Source organism: Panthera onca, chromosome C1, assembly GCF_046562875.1.
Source record: "Panthera onca isolate mPanOnc1 chromosome C1, mPanOnc1 haplotype 2, whole genome shotgun sequence".
Lineage (NCBI taxonomy): Eukaryota > Metazoa > Chordata > Mammalia > Carnivora > Felidae > Panthera > Panthera onca.
This window is the reverse complement of record NC_138346.1, coordinates 74,173,994-74,201,178: the sequence shown is the minus strand read 5'-3', so window position 1 is coordinate 74,201,178 and position 27,185 is coordinate 74,173,994. Positions and strand designations below refer to the sequence as shown.

Here is a 27,185-nt window from a genome sequence, read left to right as displayed (position 1 = left end):
AATACATATGCAAAATAAAGTCAGTCTCTTAGTTCCGTCCCTGTTATTCATTACTTCCTCTTAAAACTAATTCAACCTCATGCCCACCTTAAATGGGCATGAAAATATTTCAAAATGCTCCAAGAATGGTAGCCAGAATCAACAATTCCACTAATATATTAACACAGCCTGGTGCCTAAGAAGTTCCTTACAGTCACACAGAAGATGAAACATTGCCATAACTGTCACCTGGGCAACAATCCAAAGCTGTGCATCATCTGCCTTGGAAAATAAAAACTCACATCGTTAAGACTAAAAGTCCAATGTCAACAGCCGTGGCTTTTGTTTTCTGCCTAATGCGAAAGGTCTCCCCCCGCATCCCCCCTTTAAATTATAGGCTAACCCCTCACTTGAGGACCGGTTATTACGTTACAGCCTTCTAAGGAACACTAAGCAGTCATTATTTAGACTGACATTCTGCTTAAAAGGAAAAATTCTTCTTGAAAGGGAAAATGTCCACAACTTATCAAGTGGAAGGAAAAAGCAACTTGTAAAACAAAATGTATAGTCATGTTCATCAAGCTTTCAACATAATGAATATGCATACTGTTTGTAATACGATAAGATCTGTGTATGAGTAAGTATGTGTTTCAAATTATCAGCTATGGGCAAAAGAGCAAAGACAGAGAGGAAATTTTACCTGTACCTATGTCTGTATTTTATACTGTTTTGTAATACTTGCAATTAAATAATCAAAAATAAACTATTTATATAAAGAATAAAGTTTTTAAAAATAGTAAATTAGACTTTCCTTTAAAAACAAAACAAAACAAAACAAAACAAAAATGTCGGACAGGTACTGGAGACTTTCCAAAAGTGTTGAACCAAGGAGGCTGCATAGACTGACCTCTACAAGCCTGAATCCTGAGTTACGTGTTTCTGTGTCTATATGCAAGTTTCCAACCATATCTGAGCAACCTGAACACTCAGCTCAAGAGACACACCCACCAATATTTAGCACTTCAGGCCTCCCCTCACAGAAACATCTTATAGACTCTATTCTAAAGTAGGTATTTGTGGGGTGCACAGCTGGCTTTGTCAGTAGAGCATGCAACTCTTTTTTTTTTTTTAACATTTATTCATTTTTGAGGGACAGAGAAAGACAGAGTATGAGCAGGGAAGGGGCAGAGAGAGAGGGAGACCCAGAATCTGAAGCAGGGTCCAGGCTCTGAGCTGTCAGCACAGAGCCTGACGTGGGGCTCGAACTCAAGAACTGCGAGATCATGACCTGAGCTGAAGTTGGACGCTCAACCGACTGAGCCACCCAGGTACCCAGGCACCCCTCTTTCTCTTTTTTTTTAATGTTTATTTATTTTGAGAGAGAGAGAGAGAGAGAGAGCATGAGCAGGGGAGGGGCAGAGAGAGAGGAAGAGAGAGAATCCCAAGCAGGGCGTAACCTCACAAACTGCAACATCACGAACTAAACTGAAATCAAGAATCGGGTGCTTAACAAACTGAGCCACTGAGGCACCCCAAGCATGCGACTCTGGATCACAGGGTTGCGAGTTCAAGTTCCACACTGGATGTAGAGGTTACTCAAAATAAAATCTTTAAAATAAAATAAAATAAAAATATTTGTATTACCCCTATAGCTTAACACAATGATAGCAAGACTGCTTTATATAGATTTCAAAATACTCCATAGGAAGCATATTATGAAAATGTAGTTCTGGAAAAGGTAAAAGTATGGAGACAATAAAAAGATCAGTAGTTTCCAGAGGGTGACTGGGGGAGAGACTAATTTTTTTTTTTTAATTTTTTTTTTAACGTTTATTTATTTTTGAGACAGAGAGAGGCAAAGCATGAACAGGGGAGGGTCAGAGAGAGGGAGACACAGAATCTAAAACAGGCTCCAGGCTCTGAGCTGTCAGCACAGAGCCCGACGCGGGGCTCGAACTCACGGACCGCGAGATCATGACCTGGGCCGAAGTCGGCCGCTTAACCAACTGAGCCACCCAGGCAGCCCGAGAAGAATTATTAATAGATGGAGCACAGAGGATTTTCAGGGCAGTGAAATTTTTCTGTTTGATACTGGAAATGGTGGATAGGGTCATTATACATTTGTCCCCAACCTATGGAACAAACAACACCAAGAGTGAACCCTAATGTAAAACCATGGGCATTGGGTGATAATGATGTGTCAACACAGGCTCAACAACTGTAATTAATGTACCACTACACTGATACAGTAGTCCCTCCTTATCCATGAGGGATACGTTCCAAGACCTCCAATGGATGCCTGAAATCATGGATAGTACCAAAACCTATATATGCCATGTTTTTTTCTTACACATACATACCTAAGATAACATTTAATGTGTAAGTTAGGCACAGGAGAAGATCAACAACAACTAATAGTGAAATAAAACAATGACAACATACAGGACTATAATAAAAGTTATGTAAACGTTTTCTCTCTCTCTCTCTCTCTCTCAAAATATTTTCTATGCACAATACCTCACCCTTCGTGTGGTGATGTGACATAAAATGCCTACATGATAGGATGAAGTGAGGCGAATGACGTAGGCATTGTGACCTAGCATTAGACTACTATTGACCTGCTGACCATGTATCAGAAGGAGGATCATCTGCTTCATCTGCTGACCACGGCTGACTGTGGGCAACAAACCATGGAAAGCAAAGGGGCGAAAAAAGGGGGTCCTGCTGCAGTGGGAGAGGTTGTGTATGGGGCCAGGGGGAACAGGAGAATTTCTGTACTTTCTGCTCAATCTTGCTGTCATTCTAAAACTGCCATGAAACATAGTCCGTCTGAAAGAGAAAAAAAAGAAAAGTGGCCCCGTAAGGGGGAAAGAACGGGAGAAGTATTTCATATGTAGGGAAATATTGATAATATTGGAATAAACTGACCAAAGTTAAAGAATAACCGAGCAGCTCCGCCACAGAGACAGAGAGAGAGAAGCCCACCTTCAAGGCAACGCAAGAATTAAGCACTGTGAGGCTAGAGTCCTAACCTTTTTATACTGGATTCATATAAACCAACGAAATAATCACTGTGGCTAAGAATTTACCGTGTAGATTTGATCTCTGCCAAAGAGCATTAAACGAGGTGATCTGTTGAAATGGCTCTAGAGCTGGCTCTCTCTGGCAACGCTGCTCCGGAGAGCTCCTGGGTAAGCTGACTCAGCTACCTTAGGGCTGGTGCCCCGTCATGTCGCGCCACGGTCCCTCGGGCAGGGCGCTCTGGTTCAGAGCTCCGCTCTCTCGCCCCCCATTCACCGGAGACCAGCGGAGTGGGAGAGGTGCTCCTGGAGTCTCCTGGAGGAAAAAGCTTCCCAGTAGTTCTGCTCCGGCAATGTGACACTCACAAGCGGCTCCGGGCTGCAGTTTGGGAAAAAGAAAAGAACACCAGCTAAGAGAAGAAAATTCTGCAGTTGTGAGTGTGCTGGCTCAAAGTGCACACCTGACAAGCCTTTCAGTTGGGACCCCAAAACTAAGGCCAATTTACAACTGAGGCAAATATGGAAGGAGCTGAAAAACAATGACACGCAGGATGTTGGTAAACTTCAAAATCAAGTTCTTTCAAAGCCCATATACCATGGACTCCAGCCCATTACAAAAACAGCAAAAAAAAAAAAAAAAGGCTTTGTACATATTAATTATTATATGTACTTGGTTAAAAACAAAACCACTCAAATGGTACACAGGTATAGAATGAAAGTCTCTCTCCAGACCCCCAGCTGCTCCTAGATAGCCCATTGCACCAGAGTAACCAGTTTCTTGTGTATCCCACCCAGAAGCAATCTGGTTTAGGTCCACTTCCAACCCATTCTCAGTCATAGACAGAACTAGTTCAAAGGCTCATAAAACAATAGTGGGGAAAGAACAACAAGCGGAAGGGAAGGGGTCTAGATAACTAACAAAAAAACACAAAGCCACCCAAATTCCCCTTTCCTTTGGGAAGACTTTAAAAACATCAACATTTGCCAAAGGAAGAGGAAATTTTTATTAGAACCAAATTTTTCCATCCAAATAAGTCACACAAAACACTGAAGAACTTACTCCTTTCAAAAAAACAGCACCTTTTTTTTGTTTTTAACCTCAGGGAACATTTTGCCAAGAAAACGTTCATGTAAATAAATCTAAGCAGAAAACAAACCCAAAATACAGCATTCCTAAATAATTATTGGGAAGGAAAACCACATGAACCTTGAAATTCAAGGGGAATGCTTTACAACTAATACCAACTCTTTCCTTGCTTCAGTTTAAATGAAGGCTCACAACCAATTTGAAAAGACAGCCTAGCTATGTAAAAGGCACACAAAAAATAAGACAACAATATTTCCCCCATAGGAAAGTCAACCAGAAATTTTGCATTTTCAGCAATCATTTAGTGAAGTCAGAGGGTAAAAACCCATTTCTAGAGTGGACATCTGTAAAAACAGACTCATTCGTGAAGCAGCATCCACAACCTTCGGTTTCAGAACCAATTGCTAAAATCCCGGTGTTTTCCAGGCCGCTGGAGCCAGGGAAATTTGGTGGTCAGGGTCTCACATTGACGTTGCCTTCCCCTTGGGCAAAAAACTGTGTTTTAGAAGGGGGCCGCTGTTAAGCTACCCCGCCTGGCACTAACCATGTCTTTAAGTCATAGGTACTGTTTGGGAAGGGGCTTTAGACAATAGGAAAATAAGGAAACACGGGTGCATATTTTCCTGATTCTTTCAAAACAAGAATCATCCGAAGAACGGTCAGAGATTGACTGTTTAATTACAAAGGTGCTTCTATTTCCCTTCCAACTCCCCAGTCTTACCTATTACCTTCACCGCAAGGAATTCCTTCAAGAGCAGGCTCAGCTTCTCCTGTCTCTGTTCAGCCTTCTCTAAGGATTCTTCTTTTGTCCAGATCTTTCCATTCCGATTCCTCCAGTATTTTTACTCTATATGACTCAACCTGGCACTTGATCCCCTGCCTTGAACAAGGTTTGTCTCACAGCCAATTTAAAACTAGAAGAGATTCACATATTATCCTTCTGCTATATCATTCCTTCCCAATACCTAACACATAGTTGGTGCTCAGGAGTTATCGGATAAAACTCTTCAAATTAAACGTAATTGAAGATTTGCTTTAGAATTCATCAGGCTCTCAACCATGGATTGAAGTCAAAACGGTGGTGTACCACAAGGAAGAACAGGTTGGTGAAAAGGGAGCTAAGTGGAGAGCAAATGCCAAAAACTTAGGTCTTCAAACGTTCTACTCAGGACCCATCTCCCCACAAATATACTTCATGCCAATAAGCAAGCTTGGCAGAGCCTGAAAGGTAGTGGAAAGCAGTTATGCACAAAACCCCAAGAGTGATTAAAAAAATAAAAACAAACCAAAAGAAAGAGAGAGAAGAGAGGGGGAGAGGGGGAAGTGCTATAAAAATATCTATGTAGCAAACTTCAGCATCTTGTCCCGAAACTTCCATTGAGCTGAGTTTTTTCCTAAAATCTTAGCCAACTCATTTGTTTGGCTATTGAGGTTTAATTATTGGTGGCTAATCGTGCCATATGAAAATCTGACCCTTTATAGAAGCTAGAGGCACATTCCTGTGAAGTGGTGAAGGGTGAGAGTGAGGAAAGGGGAGAAAGAGAAATAAAAAAAAAGAGTTCTTACTCCAAATGCAGGTTTAACATAGCAGTATACTTTTCTTTAATCCAATTTAAGAGAGCATGCATAGTTTCTTAAAAGTTATTGTAATATGATGGGACCCGAGTAACAGGCAAGCATAAAAGATACTTAAACAAGTTCTTGGCAGTCAACATAGCAGCTAAGCAACAGGAAGAAAAAAAAATTCAGGACAAGTTTCCTCAACTATTTAATTATAACTGTATCCTTGGCCTTCAGAAATTGCAGCTTCCAAATACCGAAAAGTCTTGCCCTTTCAAGACATCATCCCTAGTATGGTGATGGATGTTAAGGAAACTCATTGTAGTGATCACTTTGCAATATACATAAATTTCGAATCATTGTGTTATCTACCTGAAACTAAGATACTGTTTTATGCCAATTATACTTCAATTAAAAAAGGTGCGCCTGGGTGGCTCAGGCGGTTAAGCGTCCGACTTCGGCTCAGGTCATGATCTCGCGGTCCGTGAGTTTGAGCCCCGCATCGGGCTCTGGGCTGACAGCTCAGAGCCTGGAGCCTGTTTCAGATTCTGTGTCTCCCTCTCTCTCTGACCCTCCCCCGTTCATGCTCTGTCTCTCCCTGTCTCAAAAATAAATAAAAATTTAAAAAAATTAAAAAAAAAAAAGAAGACATCAACCCATACCTTCCCTGTTTATCTACCCAGCCCCATAACCCAAATAAACCATGGTGGATCTTGCTGTAAAACTACCGTTAACTGAAATTACTTTAAGAAGCACCATATGGTTGTAAGAACATGGACTTAGGGAAGAGCCAAACCCAGTTTTCCAACCTACTTAATGTGATCTTCCCCAAATCATTTAACTTCTATGGGTTTCAGGTTCCTTTCCCATGACACAGGGTAAATACCTTCCACCTTTGAAAGTTTAGTGAGCCCTTAGTTCTAGAACCATGCTAACTGCACACTTGCATTATCTGATTTAACCCTAACAGCACAAAAACTGAGGAAGGTGTTATTATTCCCCCTTGAAAGATAAGAAAACAATGTTAGAGAGGTTAAGTAAAACTGCCCAAGATCATAATTTTTAATAAGTGGCAAAACCAAGAATCAAGTTTTTCAGACTCCAAAATCTATGTTAATTGCCATTAAGTAAAATTGCATCGTGACTGTTTATAAGAACGGAGCTGAATGCTCATAGTAAATATTCTCAGTTCCCTTTCCTGTTTTCTACTCCTTAGAATAATAGAAAGTGCTAAAGCACTGTGGTAGGAACAGCAGAAAGCACACCAATCCCAAACAATAACACAAGTCATCTACAAAATCACACTACAAATGTCCTCTTGTCTCACTACAACCAATGTCGAGTATCCTTGAAGAATAATCTATTCCAGACACTTCAATACATGAGAAAGACAGGTATGATTGCTTAGTAATGCTGGAGAAAGGCAATGGAGATATCAGCCAGTTCCCAAGATTACCACTTTCCCAGTGGAACAAATCTAGGTCACATGCCCTAGACAACTGATAAACTCAGGGGACACCATGGAGCAGGGGGAAAAAAAAAAAAAAAAAAACAAGGAAAGCCATACAAAGCTGAGAAAAGATAAAAGCTGACTGAACCAGGAAGCAGAGAGGAGCATGGAGATATAGCAGATCCCCTTCTCCAGGCGTATCCAAATTCTCAACAGATACTAATCTTTGGGACTTAGGGATGAGAAATGGGAATTTCCAGGAATTTCTCCAGAATTCCCCAAATTATAGCTTTTCTTAAAATACTTCTAAATACTCTTTACTCATTATTATGGATATATATTTTTTTGTTTTTTAAATGTTACATATGTAAGAAGTAGTGTTATTTACAAAGGATTGTAGCCTATAACAAATATTCAAATGCTAGGAAATGCCAGTGAACATTATTGGGTAGTATTCCAATAGCTGGCCAAATCCAGCCTGCAGTCTGTTTTGGTAAACAAACGTTTCATTGGAACACAGCCCCACTTGTTCATTTTACGTATAGTCTACGGCTGCTTTCACACTAAAACAGCAGAGCTGATAGTTCTGACAGAGTCCATATGCCTTGCAGGGCCTAAAATATTTACTATCTGGCCCTTTGGAGAAAAAGTTTGTTGACCTCTGAAATAACCTGCATTTGGATCGATGAGGAAGGTTAACCGCACTACACCGAATCCCATGTTGCAGTTGCCATTTCCAAGACTTACTCTGCTTCAGAAACATATTTCTTGGAATACCACTCACAGGATTTGTATACAATATGCTATGTATATAAACTTATTTTATTTGCAAGGATGACTCACTGGTAGCAGCAGACAGGGCCACAAACACATATTTATAACACAGCAACAGCTACAAGCAATCACGACCAGTTCTTTCCTCTGTGCTCCTACCCTGTCCTGGCTCTGGGCAATGTCAGTCTTATCCTTCGCTCCACAGGTTCACGTTCAACTCAACATCAGTGGGTTCCTTCAGTCTACCACGGTCTCTATTGCTAATTGTTTAATTCTCACAGGAGAATTGCAACACACTTTTTCCCGTTCACCTGATTGCTCCGGGGATCTGAAAAGACATAAATTTCCCAAGAAATCCCTGGAAGGAATTCTGCCATGGAAATAAACTATTCTCTTCAGGTGTAGCGAGACTGAGTCTAGATCACACTCACTGGACTTTTAAGGGATAGAAGAAAAAGCATTGAGGAGAGGAGGGAGGATGAGGAAAAACAAAGTCTCCGGGATGTTTTAGGGAAAAGATTAAGGTCTGTCTCAGAGCCTAGAGAGAAGGGACACCTAAGTGGAGGTTCAGATGAAGACGACATTTCCTAAGGTGATGGCCCCAGTGACAGATTTAAGGCCCAAATATCCGAACTTAAGTTCTAATTTGGCTGCCATGACAGGCATTCGCTGTGAGTTATGACAGGAGTAAGTGTAATTAAACACCACACTATTTCTGAAAATAACCTGCTCATAGTTTATAATCTCAAACGCCCTCTTCTGAAGTGGCTGGGTGATCCACCAAAATCCCCTTTATCCATCAGTCCGGCCAAAGATTCATTTATTTGTGCCAGAAATACAAAGCATGAGGACCAAGGATAAAACTCAAGGGAACAAATGCAGTGGGATACAGCAGCACCAAAAGGGTTCTAGGCTTGAACCAAAGAGTCCTGGGTTGAGTCCCAGCCCTGCCAGTCACTAGACATGTGATCTTGGGCCAAATGGCCAACTGTCTGAGCCTCAGTCTCTCGCAGGCAAAATGGACATCATGACTTCCTTGCGAAGCCCACAGCACGTGGTGGGTGTTAATAAATGGCAGCTGTTATTATAAACAAAGTATTTAAGGAGCAGGAATAAGAGGAGGAGACCGTGATAAAGACTGAGAATCAAAAGGGTTGACTTATTACACTGAATCATTTGAAAATGCTGACATTTGACCATTTTGACTCACAAAAATAGCAGTTTTTAAATAAATACTATAAAGGGCTCTGCGGGGAAGCCTAAAAGGAGACAGCATGAAAGACTAATACCCCATCCTCATTCCCCCACTGGGGGAAGCTTAGAAGGAATCCAGACACCAGATGGGAAGGCTGCAGACTAAAATAGAATACCCCTTAGTCAACTCCTCACTAGAGAGGAGGTGTGACTTTAGGGAGGAGAAGATTCAACAAAGGACAGACAAACACATACACCTCACTCCTAGGTAGCCCACGTACCTCGCTCCTTCTCTCCTTCCTTCTCCACTGCTGCCCTGTCCTTTCCCTTCATTATTTCTTTCCCTAGGCAAGGCCCAATGGTGTCCTGTTAACCAGCTGGGGAAGGACAGAGCACTTCTGCTCAGCTGACGTTCCTGAATGCACAGCAAGCTTTTCGGTAGGCTTCATAGTGCAGTTGGCAGCTCGATAAAGATATCCAATGGATCCGCTGCATTTTCCCTGTTATTTTTCTATCTTCCATTCATACCGTAGGTGTTAATTTTTTCAAGTCCTCCTAGACCTCACCCAGCTGATGGGTCTGTGGTTGATCCATGGGCGTCATGACAGTTCCTGGATGAGATCTGAATTTCAAGCCCCCTCACCAGCCCAAACCCAAGTAGCTCTATTCCAGCTATCTCTAAATCTCAAAAAAGGTGCTAAGTGAGGACTCAAAATACCTTGTGTACAGAGGGATGAATAACAGGTTAGAGGTAAAAAAAAAAAAAGGAGGAACATGTCATTTCTTCCATCCTCCCAACCCATACACTTGAAAAACAGAATTAGACTTCCCTGGTAATTAGCTTGCCTTTCTCAGTCTGTTGGGTCACCTTTAACAAATGTAAATCCAATTCCCGCAGCATTTCAGCAATCCCCATTGCTGTGTTTTATCTGCTGTCTGGAAGTAATGTGGCAATCCTTGATGATCACCCTCACACATTAAACTATGGAGGCTTTCATCAGATGATGATCTCAAAGCACTTTTACAAGAGTTCGCAGGGATGCCTCCCACGTGGGCCAGAACCAGATTTTCTGGTTTTCTAATGGGGCGTCTGGCATTCTGTTTCTCCTAAACTGTACTCTGGTGTAAACACTCCAGAGTATATATGCCCTCACTAGATAGACATTAGCAAAGCTTCAACAGGGAAGCTTCTTGGAAGTGAGGACTCTGTGTATACAATATCCTGCTGTATCTCCAAAACCTGGTCTATGATCACCAGACATTTAAGTATTTGTGGAATAAATGGAGCTTAAAATTACAGAAAAATCCAAAGTATTATCAACTGCAAGCTCTTAAACTTGTTAAAAGAAGCTTTTCTATCACTAAGTGGCTAAGTTTCTACCCTACATTTAAACTCAGAACAGTGCAAAACATACTAAATACTCTTATTTGTGGGGAACAGGTTAACACAAAAAGCACAAAGAAACATATAAAAAATTGTGGGAAAAAAACTATTTCATAAAAGCAGGCTTCACTTTAGAATAGCAGTAAGTTTTCTTAGTACACTTATTAACTAAACAACTCCAAATTAAGGTGAAGTTTTTCAAAATTGTTATCTACAGAAATGTCCAGAAACACTGAAGGGCCACTGTAAAACAGGAATACCAAAATAAATGAAGAGAGAACTAAAGCTTTTAAAAACCATTCTTCCAATGCCCTCCTGAAAATATTTATGTCAATTACCAACCTAAATAAAATTTTTACCAGATTGTTCTCCCTAATTGAGATTCACCGAGAATAAATTGGGAAAAAAAAAAAAAAAAAAAGGGCAATCGACATTCTTTTTCTAATTGTTTGGCTTAATGTATTTCCTCACAGGCATATAAGCATTTTCAAGGGGACGCAAGAAAACTACCTGCCCCCCTGTGCAGAGAGAACAAGGCAACAAAAAACAAAAACAAACAAGCAAAAATAAAAAACAAAAACAAAAAACAGTAAGGTTAAAATAATTAAAAGTGAACAGTATTCTATATGGCTTTGTCTTCTTGTACTGTTTCTGTGCATGTGTGTATACTACATACCCATAATTATGTCAGACAAGCTATGCATTTTATAAGTAGTTGCCAGCCCCATAATAAGTTATCTGAAAAACTAACCTGCAACTTCTTAAAGAGAAAAATAGCCTCTTATTTATCTTTAAGCTTTATAACAATTGGGGCAGCATCCCTTCCATACGACTCAGCAAATATTTGCTGACTGATGAACAGTGAGATTAATTAAAGTAAGATTCAAATCAAGAATCCAGGTGACTCTGGGTCTACCAGAGATTACATAGCCTTCCACTCTGCTCCATCATCTTGATGGGATTATTGTAGGTTGTCTTCAAGGTATGGAGGAAAAACACTGAGCCAAGGAGCTTGACAGGTCCCTGCACCACACATGTGTGACAATGGGAAATCACTTACCGTCTCTGACAACCATTTTCCCTGATTATAAATTGAGAATGGGGTCCAAGCTGCTAAGTTTCCCTCCAGTTCCAAATTTCTGTTTAGATAGTTCTTTTACAATCACTAGCAGGATTCCTCAAGAGTTATGCTAACAAGAAAGGCTACGTCTTTTCATTAAAGATGGTTTTCCAATCTACTCCTGTACTGAGATGGCACACAACCCACTCATTAGAAAAAAAAAAAAAAAAAAAAAGGAAAAATAACATTTTTCATTTAATTTAGCAGTTTCGTTCTTAACTCATACAGGTTTGCTTTTAATTTGCTTACCAATAATTTGTTTGCCAACTGAAGGATAATTAAGAAAATACACAAAAAGAAGTGGCACACTGGGGTGTCTATCAAGAACAGTAGGGGCATGAGAATATGCCCAGTTCCCAAGACAAGGAATCTAGATGAATAAAACTAAAGTCAGCACATCCACATTACCCACCACCCCAAATGTGCCAGTTTTCCTTTATGTTTTATCTCACACAGTGGAATCACACCAATGAACCTCGACGGCAAGGTTGGAAACTAGGGGTTCACCTTACAAACCCCACCAGTGCCTTTGTCCCAGCTCTTGTTGTCTCCCACCAGCAAGACTTCCAACTGCCTCCTCGGTGATCTCTTCTGGGGACCTGCCAACAGTGCAGTCACTAACCATTGAGCAGCCTCTCCTCTGCTTAACCATCAGCGGCTCTCCTCATCATGAACAGAGTCCCGATTTCCACAACCTGGCCCGAGATCTCTCCACCTCTCCACCCTCATCAGTCACCACCCTTCAGGTACTCTGACCCTGACTGTACCATACAGCACTATGAAGATGCCATACTTCTGTTCGCCTTCATGCCTTTACCCTTCCCCCCACGCCCTAATGTCTTTTTCCACCTGTCAAATCCCTACGCTTCAGGATCAGCTCAAGAATCACTTCCGGATGGAAGCCTTCCCTGAAGCCCCCATGCCTACACCCTGTCTGAGGTACATGCACCCTCCTCTGTTGTTCCCAAACGTAATTATCATGGCACCTAAAAAGTACATTTCACTCTTCTTTTTTGTGTGTTTTTTTTTTTTTAATTTCACTGCTTAGTGAGTCCGTGACTCCTCAAAGATAAGTACTATTTTTTCATCTCTGGAACACCAAGGGCAGTCTTATAAATAACAGGTCCTTAATAAACACTGATGGATGAATGAATGGGTGAACCCTGATAATGGACTCAAAGCATAAGAGGAATGCTCCAAAAGAAATATGAACAATAAAAACTGAGAACTGTGCTAATGGAAAAAAAGAGGTAGGCCTACCAGAATCCACTTTTAGTGCTGTCATGGCTTTTAATTCAAGGCAAAAAAGAAAAAAAAATCCCCAAATCGTCAATTATAGAGACTGAGAACTAAAGTGTTCATTTCATACAAAAAAGACAATGTGTAAACTAAATGTATACACTAAACCATAGTCGCTGACTGACTTACATATGAAAACAGGGAAGTATTTCCTAGTCCAACACTTTAGAACATAATCTTCTTCTAAATTATATATACAGAAAAGTAACCTGAGAACAACACTTAAATACCATGCTAACACTGTAATATTACTGGAAACGAAGATGTTGTCAGTAAAATGTAAGAAGGAAGATGCTTCATCTTATAAGAAAAACATTAACTTTTTCCCACAAAATTATTCCCAAGATGGTCACTTGGAGCCAGGCCCCCATGTGGTTCTTAAGGCTAGGCTCTGACTCCCTGGCCTCCTTCCAGATGTCTTCAGTAAAGGTGCTGAGGGCCAGGGTGTGCAAAAGTGGGGGCTCTTGCTCTTACTATGACAAGGCTGTCTTCTTAATGTTCTTCCCCATCCCACTACCCATTTCCCCAGCCCCAACCTTTCTATACCACATAGCAGGAAAAAAAAGAACAAATGCATAAATTGCTATGTAATGTAACTGAGCTTAATTCAAGAAGCATAAAGTAGGTAACAGAAAGGAGGCAATGGCCAACGCTGAATATTAAGGAAAAGAGAAGGAAGATCCAAGGAAAACACTTGGCTGTTGGTAGTGCTCACTGGCTAGGATCACTTTAAGTTTACACATGAAATTGCTTAATGCATGAGTCACTTCAAATCATGACTGTATGGATTCATTTAATATGTTCAAGCAAACCTGCAATGAAGATGACCTAGAAGTCTGGAGATGCACATGATTCTCCAGTCAAAAGAATGGGGGTGGCAGACATATTGTAGAAAAATCAAAAACATACATGTGTTTGGAAAAAACTTAAATCCTGTCGTTTTCTTATTACAATGGGCAGAAGAATGTCAGACAGTTTATCAAAATTGGATGAGTTAAAAAAAAAAAAACCCACCAGGTTCAGAAATGACTGTTCTGAAGGTTTTTGGGACACAGTCAAGAACTCTGGTGCCCACTAGGGGACTGGTCCAGGAGCTCAGCTTCTCCCTTGACCCAGTGTACAGGATGATTGGAAGCCTGACTTTGGCTTCTACTGCAACAATCTTAGCTTTAAAATCAGTCTTAAATGCTGATGATTTCTCTCTGGGGTGATGAAAATGGCCTAACATTGGACTGGTGACAGACGCACAATCTGTGGATTTACTCAAAGACACTGAATTACACACCACGAAAGGGTGGATGTTATAGTATATGAACTAACTCAATAAAACTGTTTTGAAAACAAAATCAGTCTGGAAGCTCTTAGGCCTTTTTCCGTACAGCTTAAGACCTTAAGCATTTGCTGTGCTGTGCTTGTTAACTACATAGACACATTCCGTGTGTCTCCCAATTCATTTCTATGGAAAGAGCTGAAGTTTTGAAAATCACAGCTCAGTTTGGGAACTGAACCTAGGTCTGTCATTTCCTAGGCTCTGGGATCTTGAGCATGTTACTGTCTGAGCCTCAGTCCCCCCACCCCCCACCTATCAGATGAGCAGAATGAGTCTGCAGATCACCAGCGCACTCAGACTGATGGTAAATGGCAGAAAATTAAAATGGAAGGGGCTGTAAGAAAGGACATGCCAGCTGGCGGGTGAAAACTAAAGGAAAGACACAAAAGCAGAAAAGATGTGGTAAGTGAAGAGTAGGGATCGAGGCCAGCCTACCTAGAATCAGGGCAACCCCCTCTGGAATCCTCTATTGAGTTCCAATGATGCTTTGGGGTCACAGTGACGTAGGGTAGGGAGATGGGATAGGCCTGCTCCTAGAAGCATGTGTGATAATCAGCCTACATTATCTATGACACCTAAATGTCTGGATTCCTTACCCAAGTAATTCTATTTTGTTTATTTTGAGAGTGAGAGAGTGTACATGAACGTGACCGATAGTAAGGGAGGGGTAAAGAGAGGGAGAGAGAGAATCCCAAGCAGGCTCCACGCTTAGCATGGAACGCGCAGGGCTCGATCTCATAACCGTGATATCATGACCTGACAAGAAATCAAGAGTCGGACGTTTAACTGAGCCACCCAGGTGCCACTTTACCCAAGTAATTTTATGAGTAACCACAAAGCAGACACATTTTCCATACTTTTAAATCACCTCAAGAGTCATTAAGCATTCAGTCCACTAATGGAACTATAGGTTCTTAATTGGGACTATTAATTAGAACACATAGTTTTGCACCAGGATTCATTTTTTACAGATTAATTCTATATAATAAAACATGCCTGAAGTTGACTGTGTTAGATTTTCATCGCAAGCCCCAAGATTCCACACCTGTGATTTAATTTACATCAGCACAAGTCGTAACACCAGCTTTTCGATCATTTGTGATATTCCAACTCTTAAGAAACAACTTACCTGACAATGAATACGAACAATCTATATTTACCATCAAGAAGTCAAATTCCCAACTGGGCCAGAATTTCTAATGTGAAGTTAATTCTTCATGGTCGTTTTAACACCACCATTGTCACCTAAAATGTGCTCTATTTGATCAAGTAACTACACACACACACACACACACACACACACACACACACACACACGGTGTATATATATGTGTATATATGTGCACACACACACACATTTAAAAAGTATCAACTTTATTCCACACAAGTTTCTACTCTTGAAAACAACTTGAGAGGAACTAAAGAGACTAGCAAGTTATCAGCCCTGCCCTCCCCCAGGTAGAAGCTACCCTATAGCCAACTAAATTCTCACACTCAAAGATCCTCAAGAGACCAATGGGTAACAAACTAGTCTTCCTCAGCTGCGCACTAAAGCGCCTGGAGATGGCTCTCTGGTAGAAATGGAGAGTGAGCTGCATATCACTGAGCTGGGATTCTTTCAATAAGATGACGAAGCCATGAAAGCACCACACAGAGTATTAAAAGGAAATAAAACATTAGCAACTGCCCCTGTTTACCATTCATACTGTCAACAACTCTGAGAAAAATTCTGTTCAGTTTCATGTCACTAAACCCTCGTCCGTTTTATAAATATTTGTCTCCCTGATTTTGTTTTTGTTTTTTTACTTTTTTAAATCCCAGAGGGAAATGATAATGTTCTGTAAGTTTTAGAATAGCTTATTTTCCAAAGTTGGCAGGAGAGAGAAGGCTAGCTTCTGCTAGCTCTAATTCTGAAAGCATGAAGCAGTGAGGGAGGGGTCTCTTAAATAATAATTTTTTAATAAAATTTTAGTTGTTTCCTGAGCAGCACTTTTGTTGGTTCTACCAGCATTGCTGTGCAGCCGGGTTTTAAAATAAACACACTCTAGCATAAACTCAACGGAGTCTCCCAGAACTTACAACCAAATTTAGACTGGTTTAACACAACCGTGAGGAGTCCTTCCATCACTTCTCACTTTAGACATATAACGAGTAGGTCAAATATATGTTTAGAAGGTATGTTACTTTACATTTAATTTTGTATGAACTTTCTTAGCATGTGCACGCATGCACGTGTGCACATACACACAGGCATGCACACGCACACACACACACACACACACAAAATGCTTTCTCTTCTACTTCAGAATTATACTCAACTCCTAATGCCTTTGGCAAAGACAAGATCCAATATGTAAGGTACTTATGGGGGAAAAAAAGGCAAATAAATATGAATATTCCATGGAAGTAGTATGCCAGGTTTGGGAAAAGCTTCCAAAACTTCTGTATATGAATATGCTCTTTCTCTAGAGGGAGATAAGTGGTTCCCTACTATAGGGGTTTTTGTACATCCAACATCAAGAATGGTAAGGAAACTAAGTATCTCATACCCACATCTGTTATTTCTCAAACACAGTGTGATCTATGGATGCGAATTATATGAATGTATATTTAATCCATATATATTTAAAATGCAACTAAAACCTTTGGTGAAGGCCTAGTTATTTTTCCTAGGAAACTACCAGCACTCCGTACCCTACCCCAATCATATCTTCTTCCTCCCCTACACTGAGCTAAAACCCAGAACTGAGTCCAGACGGCCTGAATCAGAATCTAGACCCTGCATTTTGCTATCTTGGGCACATAACTTAGTGTGCCTCGTTTCCTTCAACTCCAGAATTAAGATTAAAACAAAAACAAAAACAAAAACAAGAAACTGTACCTACCTCACAGCTATTACAAGGGTTAAACGAGTGAATATATGTAAAACACTCAGAACAGAACCTGAAATATATGTACTATTAAAGGGTAAGTCATTACTGCTGATGCTGTTGTTACTATTAGAACCATAATCTTAACTTTTATGATACTCCTTTCCTTCCTTTTCTTAATAGTTCTTACTTTTAACAACTAAAAACTATAGTTACTTTGGCTTATCTTGGAATTTCCCTCTTTTCTCACTCTGGAAGACATAATAGAAGGCACTGGGGAGTGAGGTGCTGAATCAGTTCTAAAATATGTCAAAACTTCTTTACCTCAATAATAAATAATAAAGCACTTGTGACACTCACACTGAACTGCCATCTAGCTCTGCCCCATTGCAGAACTGCAGACCAATGACAAAAGCAAGGATCCTTCAACCAGTAGAGTTTCTGGACAGACTAAAGAGGAAACTTCACATTGATGCCAACTTTGCAGGTTCTATCCCTCGGAGGTTATCCATGGAGGAGAAAACTGAATTCAAGTCACCACCAACCAACCATCCAATGACACTTTAATTAACGATACTTTATTTTTTTTTAATTTTTTTAATGTTTATTTATTTTTGACAGAGAGAGACAGAGAGACACAGTGTGAGTAGGGGAGGGCCCAAGAGAGAGGGAGACACAGAATCCGAAGCAGGCTCCAGGCTCGGAGCTGTCAGCACAGGGCCAGACACGGGGCTCAAACTCACGAATGGTGAGATCATGACCTGAGCCGAAGTCAGAAGCTTAACCGACTGAGCCACCCAGGCGCCCCTACTTAACGATACTTTAATTCGGTACACAGTGCCTCTCTGTCAATATGCATGCATATATGAACATCTATCAAAATCACTATGGAGCCATATATACGATAAAATCTAAAAATGAAAACCAAAGACTCACATCTGGAACTCTCCCAAGTCCTTTAAATAACGTAAAATTAATACAGTGATGGTCTGACATTTCACAAAAGACAAGGTGGCACAATACTGTAAACATGACATGTTAAAGGCCATTCAACACCTAATATTAACCACTGAGGAATCCCTGCTTCCTCAGAACAGTCTCTCGAGTTTGCCATCTAAATAAAAACTATACTAGGAAAGGCCACACACTTTAAAAATTTTTTCATCTAGGGGTGCCTGGGTGGCTCATTCACTTAAGTGTCTGACTTCAGCTCAGGTCACAATTTCATAGTTTGTGGGTTTGAGCCCTGTGTCACACTCTGTCTCTCTCAAAAATAAAAAGCATGAAAAAAAAATTTTTAACTTCTTTTCATCTAAAGAAGATAGTTTGCCCATGAACCTTACTTTGCTATCTTTATTCATAAGAGGGAAGAGACCATGCTTCAGACATCATGGCCACATCGGCCCTGTGGCGTGGCAGGGAAGTGGCCTGGGAGGGACGGGTCTCCAGCTAGGATCCTTGAGAATGCTAACAATCCAAACATGGAGTTTCTGAAAGGGAAACACAGGTCACACCTAAAATCAGATTTGCGTCTCCTGGCCCTGGCATAATGTCTGACATAAGGCATGCACTCAAAGGAGTGTGCTGAAAAATACAGGACTGTCTGTCCTCACCACAGAGTCTTCCAGGTGCTCCTACCCCCCTACACCAGCATTCTGGAAGGTCTTGATAGAGCACTGCCACACTCAAGTATCTGTTCCCTCCACCTCATATACCATAAATCGAAAAGTCCAAGTAACTTAGATTATAAACTCCCAGGAAACAGAGACAGCACTAGGTTACTGCATCACCTCTCTTTTGAATTTCCAAAACTGCTTTTCTACACCAAATAGCATTTATTTCCTGCCCTTCTCTGGAGGCAGCCAGCGCTTACCCATCCTCAAGACAGTAAGTTTCTCAAGGGAGGTCCATCCATGCAGCCTTGCCTGGCCCAGGGTCCAAGGAGAGGCTTTACTCAGAGAATGGGCTCAGAAAGCACACACAGAATGAATGTGATTAAACCAAGCCTTTGCCACTCTCCAAAATAAGATACATTGGGGGAAAAATTATTATTATTATTATTATTATTATTATTATTATTATTATTGCTACTAATTTTGAACGGAAATCCAAAGATGTCTGGAGAGAAACTACAGAGTTACATCAATGACAAGTGACTATTCTCCCGGTTCTTAAGCAGAACCATCAAACTTTAAGGCTCATAACCCTTGGATACACTTTATATAAGTTACCAATTTCTATTGTCAAAAACTCAAACTAACCCAGACAAATAGGCTTGGAAACTACCAGCCAACTTCATTCTGTGAGTAACCATTAAGTTTTAATCAGATGTGGTTCAATTTCTGGAACAGCGAGCATTAAGAAGGGCTCATCGAGGAAAATGGGCAGAAGTGGGGGCAGGAAGAGGGGGAGGAGGAGGAAGGGGAAGAGGATGGGGAAGAAGAGGATGGGGAAGAAGAGGATGGGGAGGAAGAGGAAGAGGGGGAGTAGGAGGAAGGGGAAGAGGTTGGGGAAGAAGCGGAGGAGGGGGGTAAGGGAGGGGGAAGAGAACAAAAGAACCGCCCCCAAGCCGGTCGTGGAACACAGACTCTTGACTGAATGCTTCTGCCCTTCTTTGCAGCTGTTGTCTCCTGCAGTTGGCACGAAGCACTACCAGTCTGGGACCGGCTTCCAGTGAGGACAGCATTGTTTTATTGGCTACTTAGGCAGTGCACACACCATTAATGGAGTTTTTATCTCTCCATTTTCCTGTCAGTACAGAACCAGCCAGTCTGACTCTGTTATTATCATTAAGAAAGCTTTTTCCCCCCCTCCGCACACACATCTTTAATCCAAACAACATCTGGGAACTTCAGCCTCTATCATATAAAAGGGAAACAGATTTAGAGGGAGGGGGGAGACCGTTCCATCCACACTGAACAACAACCAAATTCCAACAGCCAAACTTATCTGGAGCCATTCAAGATCTCCGAAATGTTGTTCACTTCAAGAAGGCAAGGTAATTCCCACCGCGTTGCTTTAAACCTCCTCCTCTAAGACCTTTGCTATATGAAAATAATCCCATTGTGACATGTCGCTTAAAAAAAAAAAAGAAGGAAAAAAATTATTACTGATTTCTTGGGTGGCAAGTTCAGTTGTGAAAGAAGTCAAGAATAATATTCGAAAGATGATTTTTAGGAGAATGCATTTTTTTTTCAAAAAGGGAAAAAAAAATAAAGACCCTTTATGACACATAACAAATGAGTACATCTCTAGTGTACAAATTAATAGGAAAAAAACTGGCGCCATTAAACCCAGAAAATATGTCCTCCTGTAACAGACAGCTGTCTCCTCTGTAGTTTAAATGCACTTTTTGCTTAGATCACTCCGTGAGTCATGGAATCAATACAGGAAAATGCACAGAGCCAGCCACACTGCAGATGCACACGGCGGAGCAGGTTCAAGCAACTCAGCAACTGTCCCTTTACCTTTACCGTCTCCAGCACATGCACTGGGGGGGGGGGGGGGGGGGGGGGAATGGACACCCGCTTTCTACCCCAGGCTTGCACACGCCTCAGGCGGTCCTCGGTGCTGGTCTTCTCAGCATTCCTTCTACAGAAGCAGAAACTAAAGTTACAGACCTCAGCCGCCCAGTTGTCAAGCAATCCCTCCTGCTCTGCGCCCTTGTCCTTTCTGAGTTTTCTAGAACACACCGACAACAACCATACTTAGGTTAGAAGGGACTGACTTCCCCAGAAGCACTCACTCATCATCCCGTAGAAGACACAATCCGAACTGAACATTTAGGAGAAGCCCAAATTTGAGAGTCAGCAAAGGTTAATAGTTTATTTTCAATTTATCTTTTTGTTCCATTCAGCGAAACGGGGGAGAAATCACTCACTGTCTGAGCCCCAGGCTCCTGCTCACTGGAAGCTTTGCCTTAGAGCCCCTTGCAGTCTGTGGTTAATGACAGTCTCAGTAACCTGATCTTCTCACAGTGGGAGACTTGAGTAAGCACTGGCCTCTCGCAGGTCTCGCCTTTCCATTGTCCCACCCTGCAGGGCCAGCTGTTTCTGACAGCCAAATTGCGGCGTGCTAAGTAAGCAATGAATGCTGTCAGAGAAGGAATTTTCATTTCTATAATGCATAGGCCTCCGTGGACAAATTATACAGCTTATGGTGCTGGCTGCAGGACGCTGCTCCGGGCTTGAAGTGTTGCCAAAATGCAGCCTTTCCTCCCTTCTCCCCAGCCCCGGGCTGACAGTCACTCAAAATGAACCTGAATGGCCAGGGAGAAACGGAACACGTGCTCTCAGGGACAAACAAAACATATGTCAAGAATAGCTGTCCGGCTACAATCTTCGATGTCACAGCATACAGTGAGAGCTAATTGAGCTAATGTCACACCAAAGAGCTACCCAGCGCGGCATCCATTAAGACCTACTGGAATTTGATACCCTGCAGTGAGCATCCCTGGGGCATCAGCAAAATCACTGGCCCTCTGCTTCCCACGGACGCCAAACTTACCTAGGAAACACATCAAGAGCTTACCACTTCCTGAAAACCAAGGTGGTAACCACCAAGCAACAATCCAGAAGGTCCCAAAACAATACTCTTAAATGGTAATAACAAAGGCTCCTGATACGAATCGTCGAATCATTTTTAGGAACTGCGTGCCTCTCCAACACCACCCCCACTTCCAGCAGCAACCCCTGACCTGGGTTGGAGCTATGATCCCTCCTTTCTTGAATGAATGTTAGGGTAGAGGGACTGGCCCAATCGACACACCGCATGCGATTGTGGGGTGGGACGTGACCTAGGCTGGTCCAATCAGAGTGACTCCTGGGATCTTACCAGAACCGCTCGAAAAGAAAGTTTGATTTTCTCATTATACTGGGATCTGGGAGAATATGCCACAGCCATTTTACTACCATGACGGGAGAACCTGACTGAGAAGGGAGCCGGCAAAGAAAGAAGAATTAGGGAGAAAATAGGGCCCCAGGGACACCTGCATCAGTCCTAGGTCAACCTCAATCGCAAACCTGCCCTACTCTGGACTCCCCAGTACAGCAACAGTTGAATTCTCATCTTACTAAGGCCAGTCTGGGTTTTCTGTCACTTGCAAATGCAAACTCACAGATGAACCAACATTCCATCCTAAGAACACCCACTGGTTAACACAAACACACATGTTGTACCTTACCATGTAAGAAAGAAAAAGGTTTTGTATTTTTGGTTGTTTTCCTGGAGAACTTACTCTTTCACTTTTCCCTTCTAGTTCTTGTACCCTAATGGCCACCTATTTGTGCATATTTGCTAAAATATGCAAAGCATCGTCTGACTTGGGCCCCTTCTGCAAGGGCAGTCTAAACCTCTAACCTGAATTGAAAGAGAAACGAGAAACCTAAATTCGTGATCTGCATTTTCTTTTGGTGTCACAGACCTTAACATGGCCTGGCCCATGTGGCACAGAAAACGTGGACACTGGTCAGCAAGTGGTCCATCAGCACTGTATCAATGAAGCCGACTCAGAGAAAGGCCAGGAAAGCGTCGCCGCCCTGACTAGAGGAGGGAGGGGGACATCGGCTCCTCTGCTAGGGCTTCAGGTCAGCCAAAGCACAAGCACCTGCAGGCTGCAAGCCGCCAAGGCCATCACGCGCGCCACATCCTGCAGCCGTCCGCTTTATCATTAACTACTGTCTGGCCAACGAGGGCAGGGTTCGGTTCAAGAACACCGGGAACTTTAAGGCAGGAGGCATATCCAGAACCACGGTGGGCTCACAGCCACTCACTACAACTATAAATATCCTCCTGGCTGCCGGCCCGACAGCAACCACAACTCCTGCTCCCTTGTTGGTAATAGAACTAACTGCAGGCCTAAAGAAATTCAGCACAACCGGGGGATGGCCAAAATGATGACATATGCATGCGAGCGAGCTCAGTGCCCTGGCAAGCCTTGCTTCCCACCTTCATCTCATCCATACCTGGCGTCTGATCCCCAAGATCAAAATGAGGAGACTTTAAAGTTGAAAATCCTATGGCTTAAATCTCAGTTTGGGGCTTACAAGACACTGTACAACACAGGATCAGAACTGCGAGAGAGAGGAAGAGAATAAGATCAACCTACTTTCAACCCCCCTTTGCATCATGATGGTCATGAGGTTTGGATCCCAGACCCCGAGAGTCATTCTTTATTGGAGGATATGAGGGAGCAGGGTGTCCTGACCCCTCACTCGTGGGGAACAGAAAGCAGCACAGGAAGCCCACTAAAACCACTTAGGGCAATCCTGTAAACAGATGACGCATTTGTCTAGCTGCTTCTCAAAGGCAATAAAATGGACCAAAATTCTCAAGACTGACTTAGCCGAAGATCCACCCGATCCCCTGAATCAGAGTTCACACCAGTACTTCAGGAGGAGTCATTCTGGGGAAATACCTTTTGTTACAGTCACTGTGGAAACAGAGAAACCACAATGATCCAAATAGTGAGGAAGAACCTAGATAAGATCTTTTACACCATTTCATCTCTAGCACCTGGCACAGCGCATACAGTTGGCATCTCAACATGCCATGCCCCCAGCATGGATGGATCTCTCTTCCAAACAACTTCTTGACCCTTAGGGAAGGCCCCTCCAAAAATAAACGGCATAGAGGGCAGAGGGTGTTCTGAACCCTACCAAGTTCACTGCCTTTCCTCCCCATGGTCATTCATGCACTTGACCAATATGTTCTGAGCACCTACAAGGAGCCAGGCACTGTTTTAAGCAAATGTGACCAAGTTCCTACTCTTACGCAGTTTACATTCAGGCAGAAAACTCTACATGGAAGTTCTTTCATGCATCTAACCACATGTCTTCTGCTATAAGGACGTAAATCTGAGAGAAAATTCCCTCCATTATAAGAACAAATACCCCTACATAGAAGGAATTCTTCAAGTCATGAACCAATTAACTCTGGAAAAAGTCTTCAACACCCAGTCACAAAAATAAAGTTCAGTATCAGATGATGGCTCAATGTACTCAATTTCTACCACTTTGTGCTCCCTCCTCTTTTTTTTCCCCTGAAATGATCTGATACACAGAGGGACTTTAAGGAAAGTCATTTTAATCCACAATGATGCTTCTGGGCAAGGGACTGTTCCAATGCTCATCTACTATGGTTTCTTTTTTCAACCTGAAAATCAGTGAGGCAGTATATGAATTGAAGCTTTCCTAGTACAAAGAACAATGTGTTTCATCACATCTCTAGTATACAAGCCAGGTGATACAGAATTACTCTCAGACTTTAAAGCTCTCGGACTGTAACCATCACAAAATTATTACTAAATACATGAACTTAACACTCATCGAGCCGTACTGTACATTCGACCCTCCCATTGACTTTGGAGACAGAAGCCTTGAACGAATGAGAAGTGTAGCTCTATAAAGCTAGCACAATACATGCCTCTGACCATGTGTTTTTATTCCTGCCATTTTTCTATGTTTCTACAAACAAACCAAAGAAATAATCACACAGCCAGATCATAACGACTGACATATTCAACACTGCATCACCCAACACAACACTGGTCTGTTTCCTAAATCCCACAAGTTAGGATCTTACTGTGGGTAACTTGGAAACATTCCTTAGTATTACTAGTATCCCAGTTTTCCCTGCAAAGTGAACAATAATAACACCCACAAGTTTTGAAACTTTTCTCAGGTACCAGAGAGTGCCGTTAGAGATCAGCATCTCCACTATCACACTGGGTCCCCCAACATGGATAACGATGCAACAAGAATTATGATCTCCATTTTACAGACAGCAAAACTGAAGCTCAGAGAGGCTAAGTAAGTTCTCTAAGGTCACAAAGCTGGACCCCGCAGAAAGAAATTCACACCCACAGTTTCATGACACCATCAGCCATTCTGGCCCATTCCGTTAAAGTCTCTGCATCATGGGGAAGGATTAACAGGGACCTTATGAAGCAATCTTGCCACAGAATGATGTCCCTGTAAACAAGTTACATTTCACAGACTCGACCAGTTATATTAGGATTCATGGATATAGTAAAATTCCAAATGAAGATATCACCAGCTCGAAAATACCAAAAAGGCTGAAAATCAGTCACCTTCAAATGCTTGGTACAAAAAAGCATCAGAGTCCCACTTAAACTTTAATATGGTTAGACTGCCAGCATCCATTCAAAATAAGACTGAGACTAAAGAAAAAAAAGGTATTATCAGATAACCTTGAAACTAAGCCAGATGAAGAGAAGAAAACAGTTAGGAACGCAGCTGTGCCCACAGGGCAGGCCAAGGAGAGGACCTTGTGAAGCTGGCTGGCTCTTCAGGGAAAGCAAGGTTGGGTGCTGCCCTTAGCAGGGTGCTCCATCGTACTGAGGGAGATCAAGTTTTGGTGCCTACAAGAACCGTCCTCTAACGTTCCAGAACCCACTGGAAAGAGTTCCAGTGAAGCCAAAAACTTCCATGAGAGCAGGTAAGACAAAGTTCCAACAGTGACTGTCTGCCAACCAGCCCCAGAGCTTTACCTGTGGCAGGGCTCCAAACCCCACCGGCCCCCCAGGTCCACCCCACCCTGCAAAGGCTTCTAGGTTCTGTTTCAGTGCCAGCCTCTCCCAGCTCCTCACTTAAGGTTTCTGAGAAATAAGAAGCTCCCCCCAAAAGAATACCAGAAATGAATAAACAAAAAACTTGCACTGAGAAAGATCACTTGCTATATGTCAAAATGGCACCCTGACGATCGCCATGCCAGGATTTTTACATGCCACTTTCTGTTTATTTAAAAACAAAAACAAACAAACAAAAAAACTTTATCATTTCTTAAGCTCCCTGCCAGGAGCTAAGGGTTGCATAGCCAAAGAAGCCTTTTTGCCTTCAAGGGCAAGAATTATGCATTAAAACACAAAATAATAGGACAGAGATGAGGGGTTCCAAGTCTAGAGTTATGCCACTAATGCCAAGAGGTGGAATAAACCATGACTGCTGGCTGAGACGTGTAGTGGGATGATTGGTGTGTCCCCCCCCCCCCCCCCGCCCCACAGAGAAGTTCTAGCCACATCCTAATTCCTAGAACTTGTGGATGTGACTTTATTTGGAAAAAGCGTCTTTGCAGATATAACTAAATTAAGCATGTACAGATGAGATCATCCTGGACTACCCAGGTGGGCACTAACTCCAAAGACAAGTGTCCTCATAAGAGAGACAGAGAGAGTCATGGAGAGAAGAGAAGAAGGCCATGTGCAGACAGAGCAGCGGCTGGAGTCATGTTGCCACAAACCAAGAAATGCTTGGAGCACCAGAAACCAGAAGTGGGGAAGGATTTCTCCCTCCCCTCCACGAACCCCGCCAGGGCTACCAGAGAAGCACAGCCAGGTCCAACATCCTGATTTCAGACTCCTGATCTCCACCACCGTGTAGGAATAAAATCCTGGTGTTTTAAAGCCACGAAGTCTGTGGTGATTTGTTATGGAAGCCCTGGGAAACAAACACAGATGGTGAGGAAAATGCTGCTCGAGGAAAGGCTTTGCAGGATGGCCAAGGGCAGCACAGGCAGGAGAGCCAGCGGTGGGGGAACAACAATGAGGAAACGCACGCTGTGGTCCCAGAGACCAGAGAAAGAAGCCTGGACGTAACACAGGGGAGACAGCGACTGGAACGTCTATCTATCTAGGTCATGTTAATTTTATTAGCTAATACGGGAGTCACCAAAGATGTCTGAGCGAGGCAATCAAATGTGCCATGTAGTGTTCAAGGAAAATTAATCTAACATGAAAAGGGAGAATGAACTAGAAGCAAATATCTAACAAACCTTCCTTTTGTGAAGAAAGATTCTTTGAAGAACAGAAACCAAGTATCCAAGTCCTAATCCCCAGAACCTGTGAACGTTACCTTCTATGACAAAGGAACTCTGCAGATGTGATTAAACTAAAGATCTTGAGATGGGGAGATTATCCTGGATTATCCGGGCTGGCCTTAAATGTAATCACAAGTGTCCTTTTAGGAATAAGGCAGGGGGAGGTTGAACTGCAGAGAGAAAGCAAAGGGACAATGGAAACAGACCCAAGGGACAAAGGGATGTGTGCTTAAAACAGAAAAAAGGAGGCACCGACCAAAGGAAATACGCTCCCCTTTCAGAGC

At 42.2% G+C, this 27,185-nt stretch overlaps 2 protein-coding genes across 4 annotated transcripts in view; one reads left to right on the top strand and one right to left on the bottom strand.

The window, feature by feature from the left end:
• ACVR1 (activin A receptor type 1) overlaps positions 1-27,185 on the bottom strand; it is a 145,377-nt gene that overhangs the window by 89,177 nt on the left and 29,015 nt on the right. Inside the window, exon 1 of one of the 3 annotated variants that reach the window (XM_078451283.2) lies at positions 3,189-3,291. The exons of 1 other annotated variant lie outside the window; for it this stretch is intronic. The gene's annotated coding sequence lies outside the window, so the exon portion shown is untranslated. Of the gene's footprint in view, positions 1-3,068; positions 3,292-27,185 lie in introns of those variants that run through there. One more of the 3 variants, XM_078451282.1, reaches the window with a different exon arrangement.
• The window catches only part of LOC144617018 (uncharacterized), a 103,802-nt gene continuing 85,082 nt past the window's right edge, over positions 8,466-27,185 (top strand). The window contains exons 1-3 of the mRNA XM_081796404.1: positions 8,466-8,541; positions 12,127-12,314; positions 12,440-12,507. Of these exons, the coding sequence (XP_081652530.1) occupies positions 8,466-8,541; positions 12,127-12,314; positions 12,440-12,507 (332 nt within the window). The remainder of the gene's footprint in view (positions 8,542-12,126; positions 12,315-12,439; positions 12,508-27,185) is intronic.